The 23,122-nt window shown below is 37.4% G+C and overlaps 3 protein-coding genes, 1 long non-coding RNA gene and 1 other non-coding gene across 7 annotated transcripts; 3 read left to right on the top strand and 2 right to left on the bottom strand.

The window, feature by feature from the left end:
- Nucleotides 1-2,061: 2,061 nt before the first annotated feature.
- LOC131425995 (pre-mRNA-splicing factor Slu7) lies at nt 2,062-4,312 on the bottom strand. The gene is made up of 2 exons (XM_058588364.1): nt 3,435-4,312; nt 2,062-3,377 (listed from the first exon to the last, which is right to left on the bottom strand). Exons 1-2 carry the CDS (start codon nt 4,122-4,124, stop codon nt 2,196-2,198), a joined length of 1,872 nt encoding a protein of 623 aa, XP_058444347.1. The 5' UTR covers nt 4,125-4,312; the 3' UTR covers nt 2,062-2,195.
- A 910-nt stretch (nt 4,313-5,222) lies between these two features.
- Nucleotides 5,223-6,299, bottom strand: LOC131425387 (uncharacterized). 2 transcript variants are annotated; one of them, XR_009228984.1, is made up of 3 exons: nt 6,225-6,299; nt 5,831-6,173; nt 5,223-5,777 (listed from the first exon to the last, which is right to left on the bottom strand). It is a non-coding gene; the product is annotated as an uncharacterized LOC131425387 (long non-coding RNA). The 2 variants fall into 2 exon arrangements; XR_009228986.1 differs by having other exon boundaries at nt 5,831-6,140; nt 6,225-6,264.
- Nucleotides 6,300-10,391: 4,092 nt separating this feature from the next.
- On the top strand, nt 10,392-11,429 carry LOC131425994 (large ribosomal subunit protein P2). 2 transcript variants are annotated; one of them, XM_058588362.1, is made up of 4 exons: nt 10,392-10,515; nt 10,713-10,990; nt 11,068-11,132; nt 11,320-11,429. In XM_058588362.1, the coding sequence occupies exons 2-3, from the start codon at nt 10,714-10,716 to the stop codon at nt 11,127-11,129; spliced, it is 339 nt and encodes a 112-aa protein (XP_058444345.1). In that variant the 5' UTR covers nt 10,392-10,515; nt 10,713; the 3' UTR covers nt 11,130-11,132; nt 11,320-11,429. The 2 variants fall into 2 exon arrangements, with proteins under 2 accessions (XP_058444345.1, XP_058444346.1); XM_058588363.1 differs by having other exon boundaries at nt 10,412-10,460.
- Nucleotides 11,430-12,022: 593 nt separating this feature from the next.
- On the top strand, nt 12,023-15,523 carry LOC131425993 (D-beta-hydroxybutyrate dehydrogenase, mitochondrial). The gene is made up of 3 exons (XM_058588360.1): nt 12,023-12,522; nt 14,320-14,528; nt 14,598-15,523. The coding sequence occupies exons 1-3, from the start codon at nt 12,152-12,154 to the stop codon at nt 15,287-15,289; spliced, it is 1,272 nt and encodes a 423-aa protein (XP_058444343.1). The 5' UTR covers nt 12,023-12,151; the 3' UTR covers nt 15,290-15,523.
- Trnat-ugu (transfer RNA threonine (anticodon UGU)) lies at nt 14,205-14,277 on the top strand. The gene has a single exon. It is a non-coding gene; the product is annotated as a tRNA-Thr (tRNA).
- Nucleotides 15,524-23,122: the final 7,599 nt, after the last annotated feature.

Below are 23,122 nucleotides of genomic sequence, written 5' to 3'. Positions count from 1 at the left end.
TGTCGACGGGTGATTTGAACAAAACGCACTTTTTCTCGGCATTCTGCTACAATTCCCGCAAGAGGGGCTGGGGTCCACTAGGAGATTTATAGTATCTATTAGCTCTCTCCGGACTGTACCAGCCTAGATGCCGTGTGGAATCCGGCGGAAAAAAATGAACCAAGAATAGATCCACTGGGTTCCTGCTTCCATGTCGTAAAAGGCGACAATTGCAGGAGTTTCTTTTTCCTTTCAGTTATCAGATATTTTCAATGTTTCACTTCTGATTACTCTATTTTACTAAATTATCCCTTTATTCAACCTATCAATTTCCGTCTAGCTTCGGAGAAAAGTTTTATTACGAATGATTTCTTCTTCCATGTTATTGATTGTCTTTCAGGATTATAAAATAAATGAAATCAACCATTGCGCAAATCCGTTTATATTACAAAGTTAATAACAGAGATAACATATATCGGTATATTTAATACATAGTAAAATACACTTGATATTAATATTTCAAACAGTAAATTAATATTTTTTTCGGTAGACGACTGCCCAGATCAACCAATATAACCAATTAATAAATTTAATAAATAATTAAAATAATAAAACGGAAATAATAAAGAATCAAGACGCGTGTGAAATCTGTTGACCTTTAATTGGTGATTTATAATGATTTTATAACAACTGTTTAGAATATTTCAATGCAATGAATCAACTTTTTTGTCTAAATCCAATTCGCTTGTTTATTTTGTATCACGTAGTTTCATTTTTAAAAAATAGGGAAGTTTTTATTCTTTACGCGATAGTATTGCAAATTTTTCTTCTGTTTCCTCGAACTTCAATATAGGATATTGTTGAAACGTTCACTCGGGAAGTCAGTGAGTTTAGTGGTGCATCCGAGCATCTTGAAACCGGAACATACTGAGTCGCGCGCGAATAATACCAATACTGAAATTTTTACTAACAAAAATCCTTCTCCCGTGACACTTGTGGAGTGCACAGTAGTATATACGGCCTCTAGTAACAACAAGTGTTGGACTAACATCCCTTCCCATTCCTTAGACGATCTACGTTCGGGCCTGGCCGGCGCCGGTACTGATCAATGATTTCTGGGATTACCAGAAGATGTACATTGAAGGATGATTTACCAGTCCCAGGTCGAATCATCTAGGAACTCCCTGTACAATTTCAGCTAATTCCTATCAGTAACGGAGTAGCAACCAGGGGTGGTCGCTCAAGCTCAAGCATTCTGCTACAATTCCCGCAAGAGTCTGGCAACAATGCAACAACTATTTCCGGCAGAGAATTTCGTATAGTGTTTATGAACGCGGTTCTGTTTCTGCCGGATTCTGAGACTGGCAGAACCGTTTGGAATCAGTTCTACATTTTAGTGTCTTTGGGTAATAAAATGACTATTTACATATTTTCATCAAACGCATAATTTAAAATTGTCCGATATATTTGAAAATCAATTTATCAATTAGGCTCCAATTGATATAATAAACCGTAAAATCTAAGAATTTTCCAGATTTAGAAACAGCACCCTACTCCAATTCTTCGAATTTGATACGATTTCTTCATAAATATCCATTAAACCATATAAAGTTACTGAATCGTTAATTATCGATTATTTTTTATCAAATTTTTATATGTTTTTGTTTGTTAGTATTGGATTCATGATAAACAATATAATAAAACAGAAATTTTTTTCAATCTTCAAGCAAAATATGAAAGTTATCACTATTACTAAGTTCAAAGCTCGCCACTTGAGCAGCGCAGCGATCGCAGAAGAGTGAAGTCTTCTTTAACGATCGGACTGCTCTTGAAGAAAGGGACATCACACGAGCAGCTCCTCTGCATTTCATTTCAACGTTTTTCGTGTTAAAAATCAAAGAATATCGAACACGTGATCGCCTCAATTTATATTTGGCTTAAATCGGACGAAATTTTATCAATAGCCTAAATGTATGCATAAACACAAAATTAATGCTAAGTGACAGGCCTTACGGTATTTTACAAATTTGTGTTCCAGTTATTGAAATAAATCTTAAGCAGTCAATAACTATGACACTTATAGATTCGATAACAAACACCAATTTATTTTGTTATAGATAAACATCATTTTGACATCGAGAGTAATGCAAACACTTTTAGTTTCTTCCGAGCACACACCAATCTTTATTCCTTCTGTTAGCAGGTTACAATCAACTTTAATTCTTCGAAAACTGCATCATCGGATCTTCGTCACGACGCCGCTTCATCAGATAAGCTTCCATCTCCTCCTCGGTGGGAGCCCTGGCCTCGAACATGCTGTTGTACGGTCGCTTCCGTTCGTCCATTTTAAGCAATTCTTCGGCTCGCTTCTGATTTCGTTCCTCTGCGAGTAGTGCCAATTGTAGTTTATCCCGCACCTTCTCCTTCTCGGCCGTCTTCTGTGCTTTCTTTGCTTCTTTCTTCAACTTGCTCTTCTCCTTCCTTCGCTTCTTCTTGGATTTCTTTGACTTCTTGCGATCTTCTGGATCTGATTCCGAATCGGATGAGGAATCACTACTACTACTACTGCTGCTGCTACTACTGTCGCTGCTGCTACTACTACTGCTGCTGCTGCTGCCACTACTACTGCTACTACCAGTGCTGCTGGAGTTATCTTCATCATTCTTTTTAGTAGAAAGCTGTTTTGGCTTTCCAAAATGCTCCTTATGTTGTTCAGAAACAACCCGGGAAGGCCCGGCAACCGGTTCCACTGTTTCGATTGGTTTTATCGTTCCCGAAGCTTTACCATTTTCTCCGACGCAGTAGGAATTCTTGATCGTAGATTCGCAACACTTATAACCCCACGTACCATCTTTCCAAAATGAACCCCACACCGTCGAGTGATTGTTAACGAGAACATCCTCTTCATAGCGGGACCGAATAATTGGTTTGTCCTCTCCTTTGATAACCTTACCGAAGCGGCTATATTCAACATAGTTTTCGGTCTGGGCAAGAAGCAACGCCTTCGGCGGCGCCTCCAAATGCTCCTCTCCGCCGTACTTTTCCAGTACTTTATTTTTGCTTTGATCCTTAAATTGATCCTTTTTCTTCTCGTACTCCATCTGCAGTAGCTCTAGTTTGGTCGGTTCTGCCAGGACATGAACATCTACGCCCTTTCCGTGAGCTTCCCAGGCAAATAATTGTGCCTGGGCGTGTTTCTGTATATCTCCCGAATAGCGGACAAAATTCTCCCCGGCAAAGTCCGTTTCTTCGGGATTAAGATGCGGATTGGGATTGTCTCGCATCGAACGAGTTTTTGGATCGTAGTACGCTGAGTTTGGATCCAAATTGCGCAAATATTTAGCCGTGTCCTCGCGAATACGCAGATTTCTTACCGTGATACGTTGTTTTGAATCAACCTGTAAACGAGGACGGATTAAATTCGATTGTACACTTTTCAAAAAAGAATAATTTACCTTCGTGCCAGGCATGTCAACCTCATCCACGTACTTATCCTCGTCGTCTTCACCTTCCTCCTCATTTTCCAAATCAGGATTCTCCTTCAATTTCTGCGCTCTCAGTTCTCGCTTTGCCTGTTCGATTTTCTGATATTCCTCTACGATTTCCCGATGATTGGCCGGATCGTAACCAGCCCAACGATCGCGTTTGCCATCGTAGTCGGAGATTATCTTCGGCTGCACGAATTCATCGTAGGCAATTTTCCCACCACTAAACTTGGCCCCCACCTTCCTTGGCCGTTCCATGCAGTCCTTCTTCTTGTGTGTTACAGCTCCACAATTTTCGCAAGCTCCCTTCCTAAATTTGGTTACTACCTTAGTGGTATCTACGCCACGTTTGTACCACTCGTCTACTCCGGAAAAATCAGTCTTCCGATCTTCCTGAGGCCGCTGATGTTTCAGTGTCGGACCGGCAGTATTGTAATACCACGGTGCCGAACTAATGTACTGTGGAATATGTGGATTTATATCTTTGCCCTCCTCGTCAACAGCAGCCGGGGCGGTACCCGCTTTACGGGCTTCCTCCAGTTCTTTGGCCTTGCGCCAATCTTCACGAGATTTTTTCTTCGGTTCCTCATCGTCTTCCGTAGTTGACGACTTATCCTGCAGAAGCATGGAAATCGGAACCCGTGGTTGACCACCTGCCATGGTCGGGATCAGTGGAATCTTAAACTAAATCACGAAAAAATATAATATTGATTTATTTTTCTTCCAAGAACGGTATGCCAAAACCAGAGATGCCAGGTAAAAATTTCAAATATCTGCAGACAGGGTCTGTAAATCTGAAAAAAAATCTGAAGTCAGAAGTATGTCTTGCTGGCAGCAATTTCTATATAAAGTATGACACGCAAAACTGACTTGGTGAGCAAAAAAAAAAAAAAAAAAGGTCGCGGAAATTTCAAAATTCTGTAAATATAGACGAAAGTCTGTGAGAATTTCAAAACTCTGCAAAAGTCTGCGAGAATTTTAAAAGTCTGTAAAAGTCTGCACAACAAAAAATGTCTGCAGCACTATACCCCAAATCTGCAGATTTACAGACAAATCTGCAGACCTGGCATCTCTGGCCAAAACGTAATAAAACACAGTCGCTGTCTGTCACTGGTGTAAATACATTCTCATTCGAAATGACTGAAAATGACCCAAAACTAAAATACACTCGAAAAAGTTAATTGATTTTAAATTATACACTGAAAGTAAAATTAGTAAAGTAAAGTTTGTTTCTTGATATCTTATTATATTAATTATCTACCAATAACCACTTACTTAAAGTTAACGAAAAAGAAGGAAATTTGTTGTTTGTCTTGTGTTAAAATGAATACTCAGTTTGAAATTGTGTGCCTGGTTCAATTTCTTCGATAGCGAATATTGACAGATTGTTTGGTAAAAGTGGAACCAAGGGGCAAATCACTCTAAACTTTGTCTGAACTCGAACAAGTTTTACCGGAGGTAAAAAAGTTTGACAGGGATCTCGCTGGATTAAAATGGGATTAGAAAAGTTTAGCCGAGATCATTATTTTGTCATAAGAAGCTGTCAACGTAGTATTTGTTTCTTTTCTTTATGCAACTGCTCAACGCAGGTCAATTTATTTAAAATTGTTGTCTTGTTTTAAGTAAAAGTTATTGAATTTCATTACACGAACTCCCAATAGACAGAATAAGTTAGTTTACCTTACATCATAATTATAATTGCGCTAAATTTCCAATAAAATTAGTAAACGTAGAAAATTGATAAGTTATTACCAGAAGAGAAAATAAACACAAGAAATCTACCATTGGTTCTTTTGACCCATTGGGAATGATTATATCGATTTGATTATAAATGGTCTTTGCATTTCCGATGTAGTAATACACAATGTAAATAAAAAATTTATTGTATCCAACACAGTAACAATAGAACACCGTTAGTAGGAGGATTAGTTGTACAACTCTCCACATATTGATCAGCGAGAATGCCTCAACGCATCTATGTATATTTACTAAACCTCATTTGTACATTTACTAAACCTCAGGAATCTTATTATTATTATTACTGTAACATATGTATGTTGCTGCTTCTAAATATGTTGATTGCTGTTGAACTGCAATCCTCATAGAACTTCGGCTTGAATAGTGGAATTGCATTGTTACCATCCATATTTTAAACAGACACCGTTCCCTTAACCAAATCGGCGGGTAATTACTGTAGGAATATCGAGTACATCTGTGTGAGAGATGAAGCTTGTCCAGCTACTTACTTTTGTCTTTGGTACATCTGCTATGAACCGCTTGGTTATTCGGGTACGAAATGCTGGCTGATTGTATCTGCAAATAGTTTATAGTTTAGATCAAAGTTGAGTCAAAGTCAAAGTACTTACTATTGAAATCCGAGACAGTTGTCGTATTCGTAATATTTCTGAACATGATTGAAATCACTACTACGGGGAAACACTAGACCGTCAACTGCGTCTCGTCTCGTTATCCCACTCAGCTTGATGATTGAATTGCATCAGCAGATAGAAAATTATACCACGATGTCCAATTTGTTCCAAGCTGTTGCCGTTGTATATTTATTCTCCTTCCGCGATGACGATTGATTCCAGCATCGTTATTAGGATTATTCTACCGGATCAGATGTCGGTGGGAGTCGCTTGATATGGCTTCACGAGCTGTTCCAGGAATTGCTACCTTTTATTCAAAACACAGTCGATATTCGACGAGCTCGAATGACAGATGTACTTTTTTGCCATATTACCATATTTATATATTTACCTGAGAAAGCATCTTAAAAACGTTCTTTGTTTACTTGCCATACACTTTATTTTGCGAGCTCGAATGACAGATACACTTCAAACAAGATTAGGCAAAACTAGGTTGGATTAGTTTAAAATTACCCAAACTTATCTAGACTAGTGGGATTAAATGAGATTAGAGAAGATTATTTTGGAATGAAATGAGTTTATTAGTATGAGATTGTCTAGAGTTTAGAGTGATTTGCCCCTTGAGTGGAACAATGAAACAAATAATTAAAAATTTTGTTTTTTTATTTTATTTTGTTATTGAAATTTCATTGTTGATTGAATTTAAGAATACATTTCTCGGTTGATTTTTCAGAATGCCGTAAGAGCAAGTGACAGTGTCTCTTTTTTACTTTCTCTTCTATTAATTACCAAGCGGTTTACGAATAGAAGTTGGAATCACTGGGAGTGCGATGCGGTGTCCTGGTGCTGCTCTCGAAAAAGTATAATTTCAATGTGTTTTTTGATAGTTATAGTTAAAAATCTGGTTCAAATAGTTATTTTGTGTGATAATGCAGGTGTAGCAAGTGTATGTTTAGTAGTGAGAGTGATATCCATTGAATAATATTGATCCGCGAAACTAAAGATGCTCAAGCGGCAGAAACTGAGATTTTACCGCCCCAAAATTCAACGATACTAACCTATTAACCGATCGAGGCACCGTTGTTGTCGAATTTCTATGGAATGTGTGAAAGTTTAGAAGTCGATCGTGTCATTCAGACTGTAGATCAAGGGTTGGTTTGCAGAGGACCCATTCGCGAGTGTTTTTATTTTATTCTTTCAGTAGTCGTGTTTCATCTCGCGTTGCGGACAGCAGAGCGAGCAGGAGAAAAGGGATTCTGATGAGATCGTTCCTTGGAGATATTTTCAATTTTTTTCTTATATTTCTCCTGAGTATCGAAAATCAGGTTTTGTTGAGATCATATTGTTTACCAAAACATATCCGGATCTGGTTCCCTCCCTACTAACAAATCTCCTATCCCGCGATACTCGTGGAGATACAGTGGTACTCGCGGTCTCTAGAAACAACGAGTATCGGACTAACATTCCTTCCTTTCCCTCAGTAGCACAGTCTTTGGTCGTAGCCAGCGTCGTTATTGATCATTTAATAAAAAGTTAGGAGTGAGTGGGTATGTACAGTGAAAATGATTTGCTTCTCCCAAGCTTCATTTTCTTGGTTCATTGTACATTTCCACCCATTCGGTCAATCACGAAGTGCAACTACGGGCCATCTACTTCAGCTCAGCTATTAATTACCAAACGGTTTTCACGTGTACCACTCAACTCTTTGTATAAAATGATATCCGAAAACTTAGATTTTTAAAAAGAATTCTCGGTTGATTTTTCATTATGGCGTATAAGCAAGTGGGAGTTTCTCTTCGTTTGCTTTCTCTTCTATTAATCACCAAGCGGTTTCCACGTTTATCACTCAACTCTTTGTATAAAATGATACCCGAAACTTTCGACTTTCAAACAGAGTAGTGAAATCATAGAAAATCTTTTTAATCACATCCCAACAACCGAAAGAGAGAGTGATTAAAGAGAAACTGCCACTTGCTTATACGCCCTAATGAAAAATCAACCGAGAATTACCGTAAGTTTTCGTCAAAAATTACCGAACAGTGGAATTAAATTTCAGAGTGTATACTCTGAACCACCAAACCAGAGATGCCATTTATACATATTTATCTTATACATATTTTTACACGCGCGTACAGAATACAGAATTGATACAGATTTTTTAAATTTAATACGGATTTCCCAAGAAGCAAAAAAAAAACGCTTTTTCATATGAGCAATCTATTAGTATTTGAATTCACAGACAGATGGAAAGAGTTATTGCTCTTTAATACCATTTAATTGTTGAAATTTAATTTTATTAGTGAATACAGATAAATACAGATTTTTTATACAGAGTGATACAGATCTTCCGTTATTCGTTATTTGGTTAACGAACGTTCCGTTATTCGTTAATTTGGTTAATAAATATACAACTCATACTGTAAACGGTAAAATTCATGCTATCTGTATGGTAAAATTAGCTTCTGTAAATTCAGATTGTCATGAAAACTATCTGTTAAATAGTTATTAAATTTTTTCACAAGTGTCTTTTAATTTACCAAACGATAAACATTTTTAAAGGGTTCGTCGCATGGACTGCGGTACAAGTGCATATGTTTTTAAAACATCAGTTATTTATTTATTTATAGACAGAAAATAATTTATTATCGATATGTTCACTTGCTGTCAACATATATCGTTCTGGTGGACTCTACAGATTGCGCAATGGAAGATGCTCATAGTTCTGGTCAACCACACTCAGGCAAAAAATATATGGAATTTCATAATGGTTTCGAATGATTTTTAGCCACAAGAATATCGTAAGCGAATCATAAGACCGCCTTATGAAATCCCGAAAATAGGAATTCCAATAAAACGCCTTATGAAATTTATACGAAATTTTTAGGAACATTGTGCTAAAATTCTATCATAAACATAACTTCTCTCATATATTGTGAAGTTCATAAATTGTTCGTATGAATACTATAATAGTGATAGATAAGATGTATAATGCAGAGGGGTATTTTTCATATTTATCTTATGAAATTATGATTTTGGTGATTTTTGATGCATCATAAGATTTGCCTTATGATTTTCACTACTCAATTTGCTTGAGTGCAGGACACGAAGTATAAATTTTTCTTCATTTTTACCGGTGTCAACTGATAAACAGATCTTTTTTTTCACTAGTTTGTGTGGAAAATATTCAAATCCGAAAAACACAATCGTAAATTGAAAATTTGTGTTGTTTTATGAAATACGGAAATCCATTTGATCCAGATTTGAAAATAAACAAAATTACCAACCTTTTGTTACATGATTCTATTCGGTTTACATACCTGTTCGGTACTTGTTTGACAATTCAACATGATTTTGTTGCCGTTTAAAAATTACCGAATTATGCGATTTATGAAAAAAAAATATTTTGAAAAATCATCGCATAATTTCAAAAATTGCGTCCGTTTTATATTTTCTAAGCAACAAGAAAACATTTAAACTATAAACGCTACTGTTAGTTAGTACCGTTAATGGTTATGGTAAATTTTTATTTAAATGCCTAGGGATTTGAAAATTTAATTTCTTCAAGAATTTTACCGAAAAAAATATAATGAAAATGTTGACCATTCAGATGTTTTTAGAATTTTCAGTTCAATGTATTTCTATGTAAAATCGTCAAATAAAATATTCGCTTATGGATCAATAAAATTTCTAAATGAGTTAATGTTTTGTGTATAACAGCATCATCTCAGAAAACAATTGTTTAGGTTTCTAGATGTTAGTTTTGTACAAGTTTCTTAAGCTAACGAATTATCTCCTGTGTTTTCGAACAACCAGAGAAACACTTCACAACCCCCAAACATTTGAACATATTTTTGTTTGCCAACAATTAGAATGAAAAAATTAATTCTCTTTAGTTCGTCCGATTTCCGTCATATTGAACATATCAACAGCTCGTTCCCCGACAATATTATAAATAATACAAGAAACATCGCCTGATTGACGAAAATATTGAAATAAAATCTATATTTCTTGTCAATCAAATTCCCTCTTTAGATAATATGGAAATTGAATTAAAAATATGCATTTTCCAACAAATTCTGAAGTGCAGATCGAAAGTTGATTGTTTCAGTCATTATTCAATGTAAAGTGTTAGAGAGAGGGATTGCCGATATGACCGTAATAATCGGAAGAGAAAATAATCAAAGATAAACTGTCATTTGCAATTAGGACCTTATCTAGTGTTTATCTTCAGTTGCCCATTGAACCAAAAAAATAATTGTTTCAAACCGAAAATTCGCAGATTCAAACAAAATAGGATTGTTTCAAATTTGAATATGATTGTTTCAAACAAATATTGATTGTTTGAAAAATAAACATTGGTTTAATCAAACCAGAATTGTTACTGTCGCTATATCAACAACAAAATTTGTTCCAATTACACGGAATTTTTACTTTTGTACAATATTTTGCGCGTATGAAAAACAGTTGCTATCATATTTTTCATTTCAGTGTAGGAGTTGGATTCTGTTCGAGTAAATTGTTGAGCCTCAACTAATCACCACCAGGTGCTGCTTCACATCCCACATCATTTGGATGACAAATCAACTTCCGCTCCGTCAGATCTCTTTCTAGTTTGATCGTCAAACAAGTGAGTTCTGTATTATTTTCGTGCTGCTCTCGTTTCGTGTCCAGCGGACTTAAAAGTAAGTTTTCTGGATGCTTGTAACTTATTTTCACTGCTTGAATAGTTTTATGTTGTGTTTGATGCAGATGTTTGGCTATTTTTGTTGATATGGCGGTAAACAAATCATCACACGCTTTGCTGGTTTCACCATTCGTGCTACTTCCATATTTGAATGCTCACGTTTCTAATCCGATTTTATATTGACTTTTTTCCCAGAATGCGTTACGTGGCTGCATACCTTTTGGCTGTCCTGGGCGGCAATGCCTCCCCTTCAAATGCTGACATCGAGAAAATCCTCAGCTCTGTCGGTATTGAAGCGGACTCGGCTCGCGTCTCCAAAGTAGTGAATGAACTGAAGGGCAAATCTGTGGAGGAGCTGATTGCTTCCGGCCGTGAAAAGCTATCATCTATGCCAGCCGGTGGTGCTGGTCCAGCTGCCCCTGGTGCCGCCGCCGGTGGTGCTGCAGCTGCCGCACCAGCCGAAGAAAAGAAGGGTAAGTAACATAACCTGCAAAGCTGATATGCAGGCTATTGTTTACTCATTGCTTCTGTTTTCTTTCTCTTATTACAGAGGAAAAGAAGGAGGAATCCGAGTCCGAGGATGACGACATGGGATTCGGTCTCTTCGAATAAGAGGTAAGTTTCGTCTGTTTACAAAAAATGAGCAATATTTACAATGATGAATAAACTCAATCACCATCTTTCGACTGATCATTCGTGACTGTCAATATAGTTAGCAACTGATTTATCGCGTTTTATGTTAAACATTAACAATTGCTTAGAAGGGTTTCAAAAAATCATTGTTTTTTCCGTTTAATTGCAGATTCATCCACATCACGAGGGATGTAACGAAAACCATTCGTTTGAAGGGTATAATTATTTATTTCCGTGAAATAAATATGGCAAGAAAATAAAGAATTGTGGAAAATTCAATCTGCTCTTTTATATGAAACAACGAAAGAATTTTCTTTCCACTGTTGGTTTAAGACTAATCTGGAATCCTATTTTTGGCTGCAGGCAGAGTCAGTGCCAGAAACTGAGCCGAATAGACAAATAAAACGGACCCTGTCGGAGTACAAGCGAGAAATCTTTGACAGGGTTTCTGATTTGCTATAAGTACATGTCCCGCTTTGGTCCGCGCCAAGCTCGACTCAGTTTCCGGCCTCGACTCTGTCTGCAGTCTTCGGCATTATGATGGGTTGATTTTTATATCAATTTATTTAATTACCATTTGATTATGTTTCGTTTGAGTAGTGGATCAAAATGTGTATGTCAACTCTATGTCTGTATTTTACTTTCGTCTATGATTCAAACTCCAGGTAAACACGAAAAGTATTAAAAAATTTTACGACTGAAACCATTCAAAGTTGAAACAAAACGTGATTGATGGGGTTTCGGTTAAGTTTTTGGACTACTGCAAAACATAGGTTGGGTTCTACTTTACCGACTGTCTTTAATTTCATTTTGTTAGCATAAATCATACAAACACAATCACAGCATGCTTTTCCTCGAACCCGACAGGCAAAGCAAATTTGAATTTCATTTTTTGCTCTCTCCGATCGCTACGAAGCCGTCAAATTTACATTCGTTTGCTATTCCTGAAGCGATCGTCTGGAGCAACTTAATTCAGTTGCTCTCAATCATCCACCGCATGAATGACCTCTCCGGACCCGCTAGGAGCGTCTGTGTCAGTTGAATCCGTAGTATCATCTCTGTCTAGTGCAACCGGCATCGACGGCAGCAGCAGCTGCAGTCCTAGTTCGGAATCAATTTTAACCTTAGCGGATTCTTGCTGTTCCCTGTTGACGTTGGCAACGGAAACGTTGTTCCTGGTGGGAACCGGTGCTCTCGGTATGCTGAGTGTCCTGCAGCGCGGTGGGACCACAGAGCTGCTCAAGTATGCTGCCCTGACGACCGGCGGTTCGCTGCTGCTACTGCTACTGACTGGCACTGCCAGGGATCGGCGAAAAAGGCGACCCAACGAGCGACTGATCGTGATCGTAACCGGATGTGACTCGGGGTTGGGGTAAGTGCACCTTTATACGGTTGTTAATTAAATTTGGACATTATTATTTTTTTATTGATATTAATTGGCATACATTTTACTTTGAAATTGTTCAAAAAATAAGTGGTTTTGTTGTAACTGCAATTTGTTTATTTAAGATTGGTTTATATGACAGTCAATTTCAGCAGAATACTATCTAACCAAAAAGATGTTAGAATATTGGGACAAGATGTTTAAATTTTTGGTTAAATTATTGAAGAATTTTGAAAAAAGCTGTAGTTAGCAGCTACACTCGGAGAAAAGTTCTGCAAAAATGAAATGGTTTGGGTTATGATTTTCATTTTCTTTTGAGGATATCGCAAACCTTGTCAATAGAATAATCTAACTATTTTCGATTAATTTTATACTTGAGTTTGATAAACATAAGGTACTAGTCCCTTTTTACACCTAAGATACATTGTTGGAAGATAGCTCCAATGTATTCAATAAAATTAGAAGCTCCTAAGGTAACGAAGGTGTTTTGGCCACTCTAAAATACTTTTGACCGGCGTAAATATTTCTGGTTGTATCCAAATGAAATGAAGTACATCGTGTCTCAGAATTGTAAAAATTATTCCATTTTAAACATATTAGGTATAAGTATGTTCTTCATTTAGGTTACAACCAAATGTAGGAGAGCCGGGCCAGAACATGTTAGAGTGATCAAAATACCTCCATTAACCTATTTTGCACGCACTACGTGTAGAACACAAAAAGTTCATGAAATTATACTTTTTACTCATAAAATGAGTGTTAAAACTGTCGATATTTAGTGGAAATCATGCTGCATTTATCTGAAATGTACATCAAAACGATAAGATATATCGTTAATTCTAGATTCTATATGAAATTCATCTGAATGTCACATTGTTTTCCATATAGATTTCAATTGAAACACGGTTGACCGAATCAAGTGTTTTGCACGTACATTTGTGATGTACTCATTTCCACTAGAGAATGAAGCGTTTAACACATGTAGTTCGATTCAATAGCAAAACACATCACATCCAAAGGAAAAACAAATCTAAGCTAAGTGAAAAATAATCTAGTCTTGCATCTTAGTGAATTTACACATGAAATCCTGAAACAAATCGCTTTGGTTATGCATATGAATTGATCGTGCAAATTTTTATTAGTGTACGAAATTCAGAATAAATGAGAATTGAGAGCTCAAAGCGGCCCCCTGTCACGACGCCATCTTGATGAGATCAAAATCGGAACTTCAAAATCAGCTGATTGCAACGTAAACAAACAAACAGTAATACATTTGTTTTACGCGTTTACCTTGTTTAGTGCACGAAAATTAGTGAATTTTGGGTCGACTCTCTCACAATAACTTGTCGGTTTACCTAAAATACAGCAGACAGTGTTTTGGGACGTCAAGTGGAGATAATTTTCACAATTTGAGAGTCGCGATGAGTATGAAAACATCGCAGTGTTTGGGGCTCGAAACGCGAGGGGCTCAACGTAATCGGTATACTTTCAAATGGCTGGTGCTCACACACCGGTGTCAGATGGGTGGCTCAAAGTTCTTAGCAACGACCATCACTGGCATCACTGGGCGAAGGAACGTTACCGTAATTCATTTTCATGCCGTTCCTTAATGCCATGTTTCATCGGCGGACTCCGTTCAAAATATGCTCTGAGTAACACTTGCATCGTGTGCCTCTTTAGCTCAGATGGCAGAGCGCTGGTCTTGTAAACCAGCGGTCGTGAGTTCGATTCTCACAGGAGGCAGTGGTTTTTTTTTGTAGAAAATTCATTTCATCTTTTTTTCAGTTTCAACATAGCTCTCCTATGTCACCGTTTAGGATTTGTCGTATTCGCTGGATGTTTGGACAAGGACTCGGAAGGATCCTTGCTGTTGAAGGAAGTCGACGGCCTTAACGGTCGAATGTTCATCGTACCGTTGAACATTACGCTCGAGGAACACGTGCTGGTGGCGAACAAATCCATCAAATCGTTTCTCGAACTAAATCCCGAATGCGGTATGCAGTACTGTAATTTTAAATATCCTGACATCATCCCCACGTTTTGTTTTTTTTTTTATCTCCCAGAATTATTCGCACTCATCAACAACGCCGGCGTGATGTGCTTCGGAGAGTTCGAATGGCAACTGAACGAACATTTCGAACAGCAGGTCGAGGTGAACCTGCTCGGGACGATGCGGGTGACGAAATCGTTTCTGCCGTTGTTACGTCGGTACGGGGCCCGGCTGATCAACGTTACCAGTCACTGTTCGTTGCAGGCCCTACCCGGTCTGTCGGTGTACTCGGCAACAAAGGCAGCACTTCGCTTCTGGACCGAAAGTTTACGCATGGAAATGTCCAGCTATGGCGTTCCGGTGGTTAACTTCATTCCCGGTTCGCTGGTGATGCAGAGTAACATCTGTGCGAATCAGATGCGCTACGCGGCTGCAATGCGGTCGGCGTTTAGCCCTGAACAGCAGGAGTTCTACGGTACTTACTTCGACGAGTACAACGCCTATCTGAAGGTGATTTCGGGCACGAAACCGGTTCAATGCCTACCGAAGGATCATCCGGTGCTGAAACGATTTACCGATGCTCTGCTGGAAGAACAACCGAAACGAATTTACAAATGCGAACCGTGGCGATATCGATTTTATCACTTTCTGTTTCGCATCACACCGACTGGGATTCGAGATTGGCTGGTTCGGCGCTTCGTGGCGATGCCGGAGTATCGGTCACCGGAGAAACTCAAGGGGCACGGCATTGGCGATAGTCTGTGAGGGCTAGGAGGCTAAGAAAACGGGGGAGATTGGATGTGTTTATATGCAGAGTTGAAAAATTTCTTTAACTTTTAGATTATCTATGACAACCGGTCGGTTGTTAAAATTACCAAGTAAAATAAACACGACAGAAATATATTTTTACTTTAAAAATGATCAAATCGAACGAAATCAATAACTAAATGACAACAGTGATGTGTTGTTTGCGATGAGATCGAGGCGTACGTGATCCAATATACAAATCGAAATAGAGCTTATATTGTTGGTCAGATCATTCCCGAAAAGCACAAAAAGAAGTGTCTCAAGATAGCTTCCTTTGGGGATTCTTGGCCCACGATATAATCCATGTTGTTAGTAATGCAATAAGAAAATTTTCTTCGGACATTTTGTGTTTTTTTCAGAATGTAATTTGGATTTTCTTGTTTTACTGCCAACAGGAATATGTGTCAATTCGTGTTAAATATTGAAGTAGAGTTCATAGAGTAAATACTTGACTGCTTAAATTATGTACACTTGAAAGTTCACGCGACGCAATCAAACGAACTACTAAGCAGCTTATAAAATACATTCTTTAGCTTCAGAAAATTCATACAGAACTTGTTCTGTACTAAGTTGCCAAAAAAACAACGGCCCATTTTACGGGTATCACTACACGGTGAAAATCAAGTGAGGTGAACGTAGGTTTTTATCACTGAAGTCTTCAGATAAAAAAGTAAACACTTAAATGAGTTTGTTGTTATTATGAACATCAAATCACAAAAATTTTGTTGGAAAAAATGATTTTTTTCACTACAGTGATTACTATACTGAGCGTGATACTGGTAATAGGTAAAATCAAGTGAAGTGGGTGGGTGAAGTGAAAGTGGAAGTGGAAAAGAGAATGGTAATAAGGGCCAACGTGTTTTCCTTGCGCACACTATTAGTTTAGAATGAATTCCGAATCAAATTCAAGTGGGCATACATTTTTTATTCAGTATTCCTTGTGGAGTTCAGTATGAAATCTGATTTAATGCGGCATCCAGTGCAACAACCGATTTCGAATGAATTTCAGCTGCAGCCGGTTTGTTTGGAAATCGGTCGGAACTATTGATGGGCAGAACCGTTCATATAAAAAACCGTTCACCCACTGTAGTACTTCTTCTATGTAGTGACACCTTGTCAAACAGACCAAAGCTTGACAGGACCATTGTAAGGAATAATGTAGTGATGAGAAAAACCGTTCATTTTGAAAGAACCGTTCAGAACTAGTCAGTTCCATCAAAAGAACTAGTTCTCTCGTTCGTTCTTTGTATGCTTCTGCAAAGACCACACTAGAATTTAGTTCTAGCGAGCAAAAAAACAAAGAAAACAGGTCACTCGAATTAGGTTTCGTAACGTCACACCATTATTAGAGAAATCCCGCTCTTCAACAAAGAACTATTGATCACTCATTTGAACCGTTCGCGAACGGATTGCCCATCTCTAGTCGGAACTGAGTGAGAAAAAGCGAATTGAATATTCAATATTCCTATTTTGCACGTTATCGTGCTGTTTTTTAGTTAAATAGGAAATAAAAATTTTATGTAACTGAACGTGTAAATTGTAAACTTCAAGGCCCTTATTATCGTTCTCACTTCCACTTTCACATTCACTTCACTTACATGTCACTTCACTTGATTTTACCTATTACCTGTATCACGCTTAGTGAAGTGATCACTGTAGTGGAAAAAACTATTTTTTTCGATAAAATGTTGGAGGCGTGATGTTCATAATGACATCAAGTTCATCCAAGAAATTACTTTTGTCTCTGCAGCGGCTTCCGTAATAAGGATCTAAATTCACTTCACTCGATTTTCACCGGAAGTGATACCGATAATAAGGGTCACAATCACTTCACTTGGTTTTCACCGTGTAGTGATACCGGTAATAAGGGCCCAAGTTTTATTATTTATTGAAATTCCTGGAAAACAACAAAAGGGCCTGTATTAGTCAGCATCGCCCATTCCTCTAGCTGACTTTTAACGCATTAACGCAAGTGAGCGAAAACTCAATGCCATTCATAATGTCCCTGTCAATCGTGTTGATCGAGCACTCAGAAACGAGCAGTCGGATAAGAATTCATTACTCAGTTCGTCTTTTAGATAATGTGGATGGTTCTGTATTCATTTAGGGGTTAGCCAAATTTTGTGCTAGGGCCCAGCTGTCAAAAATCAATGTGTTTGCATAAGAAGCGAAAAACTTAACACGGAATTTTTTCTGTACTTTCAGGTTACCAAAACTTGTGCGTGAGCTTTTAAGCAACACAAAAAAAATCAGTAATTGAAGAACTGTTTGTTACTTGGGGTGATTCGATGCAAAATCGACAAATGATATTCACCCCTATTCTGTACTTCGATAGAATGTAAAAATTTGCAAATCAAACTGTATCGAGATACAGAATGCAAAATTTCGTATTCGATCGAGCAAAACAGAATCGAGGTGCAAACTTTATGCAGCATTACTCAACTGGTTCGTCTTATCTGAGTCAAAAGGAACTTATATCTATTTAACAGCAATGTGGCAATCTAAAAGGGTGATTTTTTACTGGTATCATTTCGGCAACACTGTTTTTGACAGATCACGCGTGAATCATGTTCAAAAGGTGGGAAAGGCGCAAAATTTTTAAAGTGTGTCATCCACAATATTGACACTGTTAAACAAATTCTGAGAACGAAGTATGAATCAATCCCCCTGCGCTCGGACCCTAATCAATACAAATACTAATTAAGGCGAGCAGAGTCTATTACCCTCATTCTTGTTTACGCCCGTATCGATCATACGACGAATGAATACTTTCGAACGAATACGAATAAACCATTTTTGGTTTCACTCAAATGAATTCGAACGCGACATATTCAAATATCAGTAAACTTCTTCAAATAAATGCTAAGCCATGATGCAATAGCGACCCTTACACGAGTCATTAAAAATGTCATTACTGAATTATTAATGAACGAGTAATGGTGCAGTAATGACGAGATTTCTAACAAATTTGAAATACATCATTACTTAGTTACATTAAAACTGACATTTTTAATGCTCGTGTAAGGGCCGCTAATCACTCTAATTTTTGTGTTTAACCATATGCAAAACGCTTGAATCTATGCCAGTTTAGTTTCGAACGATACGTGTATTCTAACATCATTCGTACGAACGAAAAGCCTCATCTTATTTATAGACTTATAGACGAAATGCCGTGGTTTGGATTCGTCAGATTAATCACCCCGATTCTGTAATCCGACAGATTTGTGATACGAGCGAATCTACACTATCGTTCGAGTTCGAATTTTGCATTCTTCATTCCGTTCGACTTGTATGATTCGATCGACGATCGTTCGGAAACAATCGAAATGTCGACCACTAACCATCAAAGCTGTTAACACAACTTACACGTTTTATATTGTTTATATTATTCATTTCTTAGTTAACGAAACCGTCAAACTTGTATAAACAAATTAGAACGATTCTAAGCCGAACATAAGTAACAGTTCGGCTGAAAAGTTCGTATCGTTTAATAGAAACACACATTTTTTTGCCAAAATTCGTTTTTATTATTCAACATAATTGCCATCAGAGGCGATACAGCGATTATAGCGATCTTCCAACTTTTCGATACCATTTTTGTAGTACGATTTGTCCTTTGCCTCAAAATAGGCCTCAGTTTCAGCGATAACCTCTTCATTGCTGTTGATGGTTTTTCCCTTTTCAAGGTAGTCGATGAAAATTATACCATGCGAATCCCATAATACAGACGCCATAACCTTACCGGTCGATTGTTGAGTCTTTCCACGCTTTGGGTTCGGTTCATCGCGTGCAGTCCACTCAGCTGACTGTCGATTGGACTCCGGAGTGAAGTGATGGAGCCATGTTTCGTCCATTGTTATATATCGACGAACAAAATCGGGTTTATTTCGATATAACAGCTCCAAACACTGCTTAGAATCATCAATTCGTTGTTGTTTTTGATCGATTGTGAGCTCACGCGGCACCCATTTTGCACAAAGCTTTCTCATATCCAAATATTCGTGAATAATATGTCCAACACGTTCCTTTGATATCTTTAGGGTGTCAGCTATCTCGATCAACTTCACTTTACGGTCATTGAAAATCATTTTGTGGATTTTTTTCACGTTTTCATCGGTAACAGCCTCTTTTGGACGTCCACTGCGTTCATCGTCTTCGGTGCTCATATGACCAGTACGAAATTTTGCAAACCACTTACGAATTGTTGCTTCGCCCGGTGCAGAGTCTGGATAACACTCATCAAGCCATTTTTTGGTATCGGCGGCACTTTTTTTCATCAAAAAGTAGTGTTTCATCAACACACGAAATTCCTTTTTTTCCATTTTTTTCACAATAACAAAAGTAGCTTCACTCAAAATGCAATATCTCACAAACTAATAATCAGACAGCTGTCAAATTTATACACGTATCTTTTGAAGGTTGGTACTAACTGAAAATGGTATGGATTTAATTCTAGCGGCGCCCTCTCATAGAAACGATACGAACTTTTCAGCCGATCTGTTAATACGTACGCAAATCAATCGAGTAATGTTCGAAAATTGAACAACTCGAACGAATGATATTCGAGTTATTTCCAACCCGAACGGAATGCAGAATGGTAATTGCACATTCGATCGGAATATTTCGAATCGTTCGACGTACAGAATTGGGGTGAATGCTGTGATTAACCGTTGGAATGCATTGAAAACAGTTTACCCGATTTCCAACAAATTTTTTTTCGAATGTAGAAGTGATTTGCAATCGAATGTTTTTTTTAAATTTAGAATTTCATAAGCAAGTTTTTACGCATCAAACTTTACCATATCTATTAGGTACTTTATGGAAAATACACGATGGGTAAACATGTTTTATTTTTTTTAATTAAATGCATGATTTCACCAATGTAAATAATATGTAGACTATCGAAAACATGACAAAACTGCAAGTAAAATGCAACATATTTTTCGCAGGTACTACTGAATGTTGAATTTTCTCAAGAAAACTAAATTCTTTAAGCTGTGTTCTACTTACAATCTCGGGAAAACAGCCATTCTTGAAAAACGCATGATCAATTTTATCCGCTACTGCTTGACGAATCTTCAAGAACAAAACCTCAGTATATTTAGAAAAAAAAACGTATCAAACAAACGGAGATTTCTCTCTTTCCGTGCAACGACAGTGAATAATACCGTTTTTTGCGTTTTGTTGCAATAGCTGTTTTCCAATGATTGTCCCTCCCTTTGGTTGGTGGGCTTGACGGTATTGCAAACATCATCACATACAATCAATTAGCGTTACAATTTGATAAAGATATGCGTTACAGTTTTTAGTTTCATAATTGAATTAAATGAATAATATATGGAACGACTTGAATAAGATGTTGATTGCATTACGCTCCAACATCCGGGGTTGGAGAGGCCGGTAGGGCTTAACTGAGCTCTTTTTTATGTTTTATTTTCATACTACCGGCCCTTATTACCAGTGTGAAGTGAAAATTAAGTAGAGTAAACGTATCCCAATTGGGTTTCACACGATGACAATAAATGAACGGTAAATCGAATCCATCTTTGACGTTTATTGGTGGTTTGTGTACCATGGAATACTGTGGAATGAAATAGAATATTGTAGAATATAATAAAATAATAATGACCGAACCAATGAGCAAACCACTGATAGCTGTCAAACGATGTTCATCCAGTTTATATTGTGAGGATGTATCGTTTGGGACCTGATGGGTGAGATGATGTGTGAATGAAATGTAAGAGTGAGTGCATGCAAGAACGGTAATAAAGGCCACCGTTTCAGCTCAGGACTAACGATCGACCAATAGAAGAGATAGAAATTGGGTAACGGTACCCCCATTCATCTCAAATCCATTAGTCATTTCATGTACGAAAACCATTAGTTAGAGTGAGATCTGTTATCTCTGTTTGATAGATTAATTTCAAGAATAACATGAAATTTGGAGCATTTTTTTTTGTTCGTTAAAACAGCAGTATTGAATCATTTCTGAACTACTTTTATGTGCCATTGCTTCTTACAGACGAGGCAAAGATTTTGTATTCGATTTTATCTCAATAAATTTATTGAAAGTCGAGTAATCGGTAAAATAACATGGTGACTCTACTAATGAGATGACTATTGGCACACAAATTTTAGTTAGAATCTATTAGAATAGAAATAGTAACTCAATGTTGTGATGCTTGCTTGTGGAATACATGTAGGTATGTATGCATGTGTGTATGCGTATGTGCCTGTGTGTATGTATGTGTTTTTGTGTGTACAACATACATTATACCGTTCCCTCGGGTGTGTTGTATCAAATTGGTTGTGACACATTTCGATTGCGAGTCAGTGTACCAGATGTTCAAAAGTGCCTGAGCGGATGGTAATATACTGTCAAGAATCAACCGAAGATAACGAAATGTGAACATGCTGTAGCAATACTATTAAACCCAAGTGTTATTATCATTTAAATAAAAACGCATGTCCTCAGTTCTTATCCGTCAAACCATGATGAGCTGCTCTACAAAGATCAATGAAACACTAAATTTTTTTTTTTTTTTTGGAAACGGATGACTGGATGAGGAACAAGAAATACGAAAATGCTGAAAGAATTAGAAAGGAATATTGGTAAGAATATAAACACCATTGCATACAACTAACTTTTACATTTAAGGAAGCAACATAACATGCCAGCAAAAGTACGGAATGAAAAATGACAACAAAAGACACGAATCACAGCTGAATAGAACACTGGAATTAAGATAAAACAGAATACAAACTATAAACAAAGGTAAGAAAACCAACATGAAGAAATAATAGAAACTGCTGGGTAACAATGTAATTTCCTCATATTGAAAGAGGCGTTTATATGGCGCGCATGCGCTAATTCGGCCTGATACAAATTAACGGGGAGGGCAATACATTTTGGACAGGGCTGTAAAAAGCTGATTGGAACCCTTTCCCCACCAAAATGTAATATAAGGAAACTATAAGGAATAGCTGTTTTCCAATGATTGTAAATTGCCCCTAAAGGATCGATCAAGTGTGGAACTCGTACAACTGCATATCAATAATTAAGTATTATGATGATTGATGGATGTGTCTAACACACAGAGAACAGACATCCAAGTAAAGATTTCAATGTCAGAAAATTACCAGTTGTTTGGCAAAGGCGCTTCGAGTGGGCCTGCAATCGCTTATTGCCTCTTGACGATGACTAGCATAAGGGCCACTCACCGGGTTTTCGTGATCCGGGGATGTTTTACGCAGACCTAGACGACAACCATCGATATGATGCCGAGATAAGTTCCAACCCACCAGCATTTGCCGACTACCATCTGGAGGCAGGATTCCCTAGAGTAGATCACCGTTACCCAATACGACATCACGAAATTATACTAGTTTTAAGTGAATAGTTAATTAAAATTAGAAAATGCCCTCGACATTTTAGAGCTTAAGCAGTGTGCATTTAAACTTATATATTAAATAAAGTTTGTACTATCTTGAATCTCTGTGTTTTTAATAAAAAAAATCTATCATTCAAGATTTTGATTGTCTTGTTCATTGTCAACAGCTCGAATAACCGCATTCGGCAGATCCTTGTAGTTTTTGATAAAGGCCGATTTGTACACATTCTTGATCAATGTTTTATGTCTTTTTTGTTTGCGTAGAATTTCGACGATGTCAACAAAAGATTATTTTCTTATTTTTATAATAAGCGTACTCACAAGTGCTATACGTCAAAATGTTCCGCGTCGTATTGATGCTGCTTAAGGTTGTTTTTGTGGAATTGGATCTTTTCGTGTC

This window comes from Malaya genurostris, chromosome 1, assembly GCF_030247185.1.
Source record: "Malaya genurostris strain Urasoe2022 chromosome 1, Malgen_1.1, whole genome shotgun sequence".
Lineage (NCBI taxonomy): Eukaryota > Metazoa > Arthropoda > Insecta > Diptera > Culicidae > Malaya > Malaya genurostris.
The sequence above is the reverse complement of the archived record's forward strand: the minus strand, read 5'-3'. Positions and strand labels throughout refer to the sequence as shown.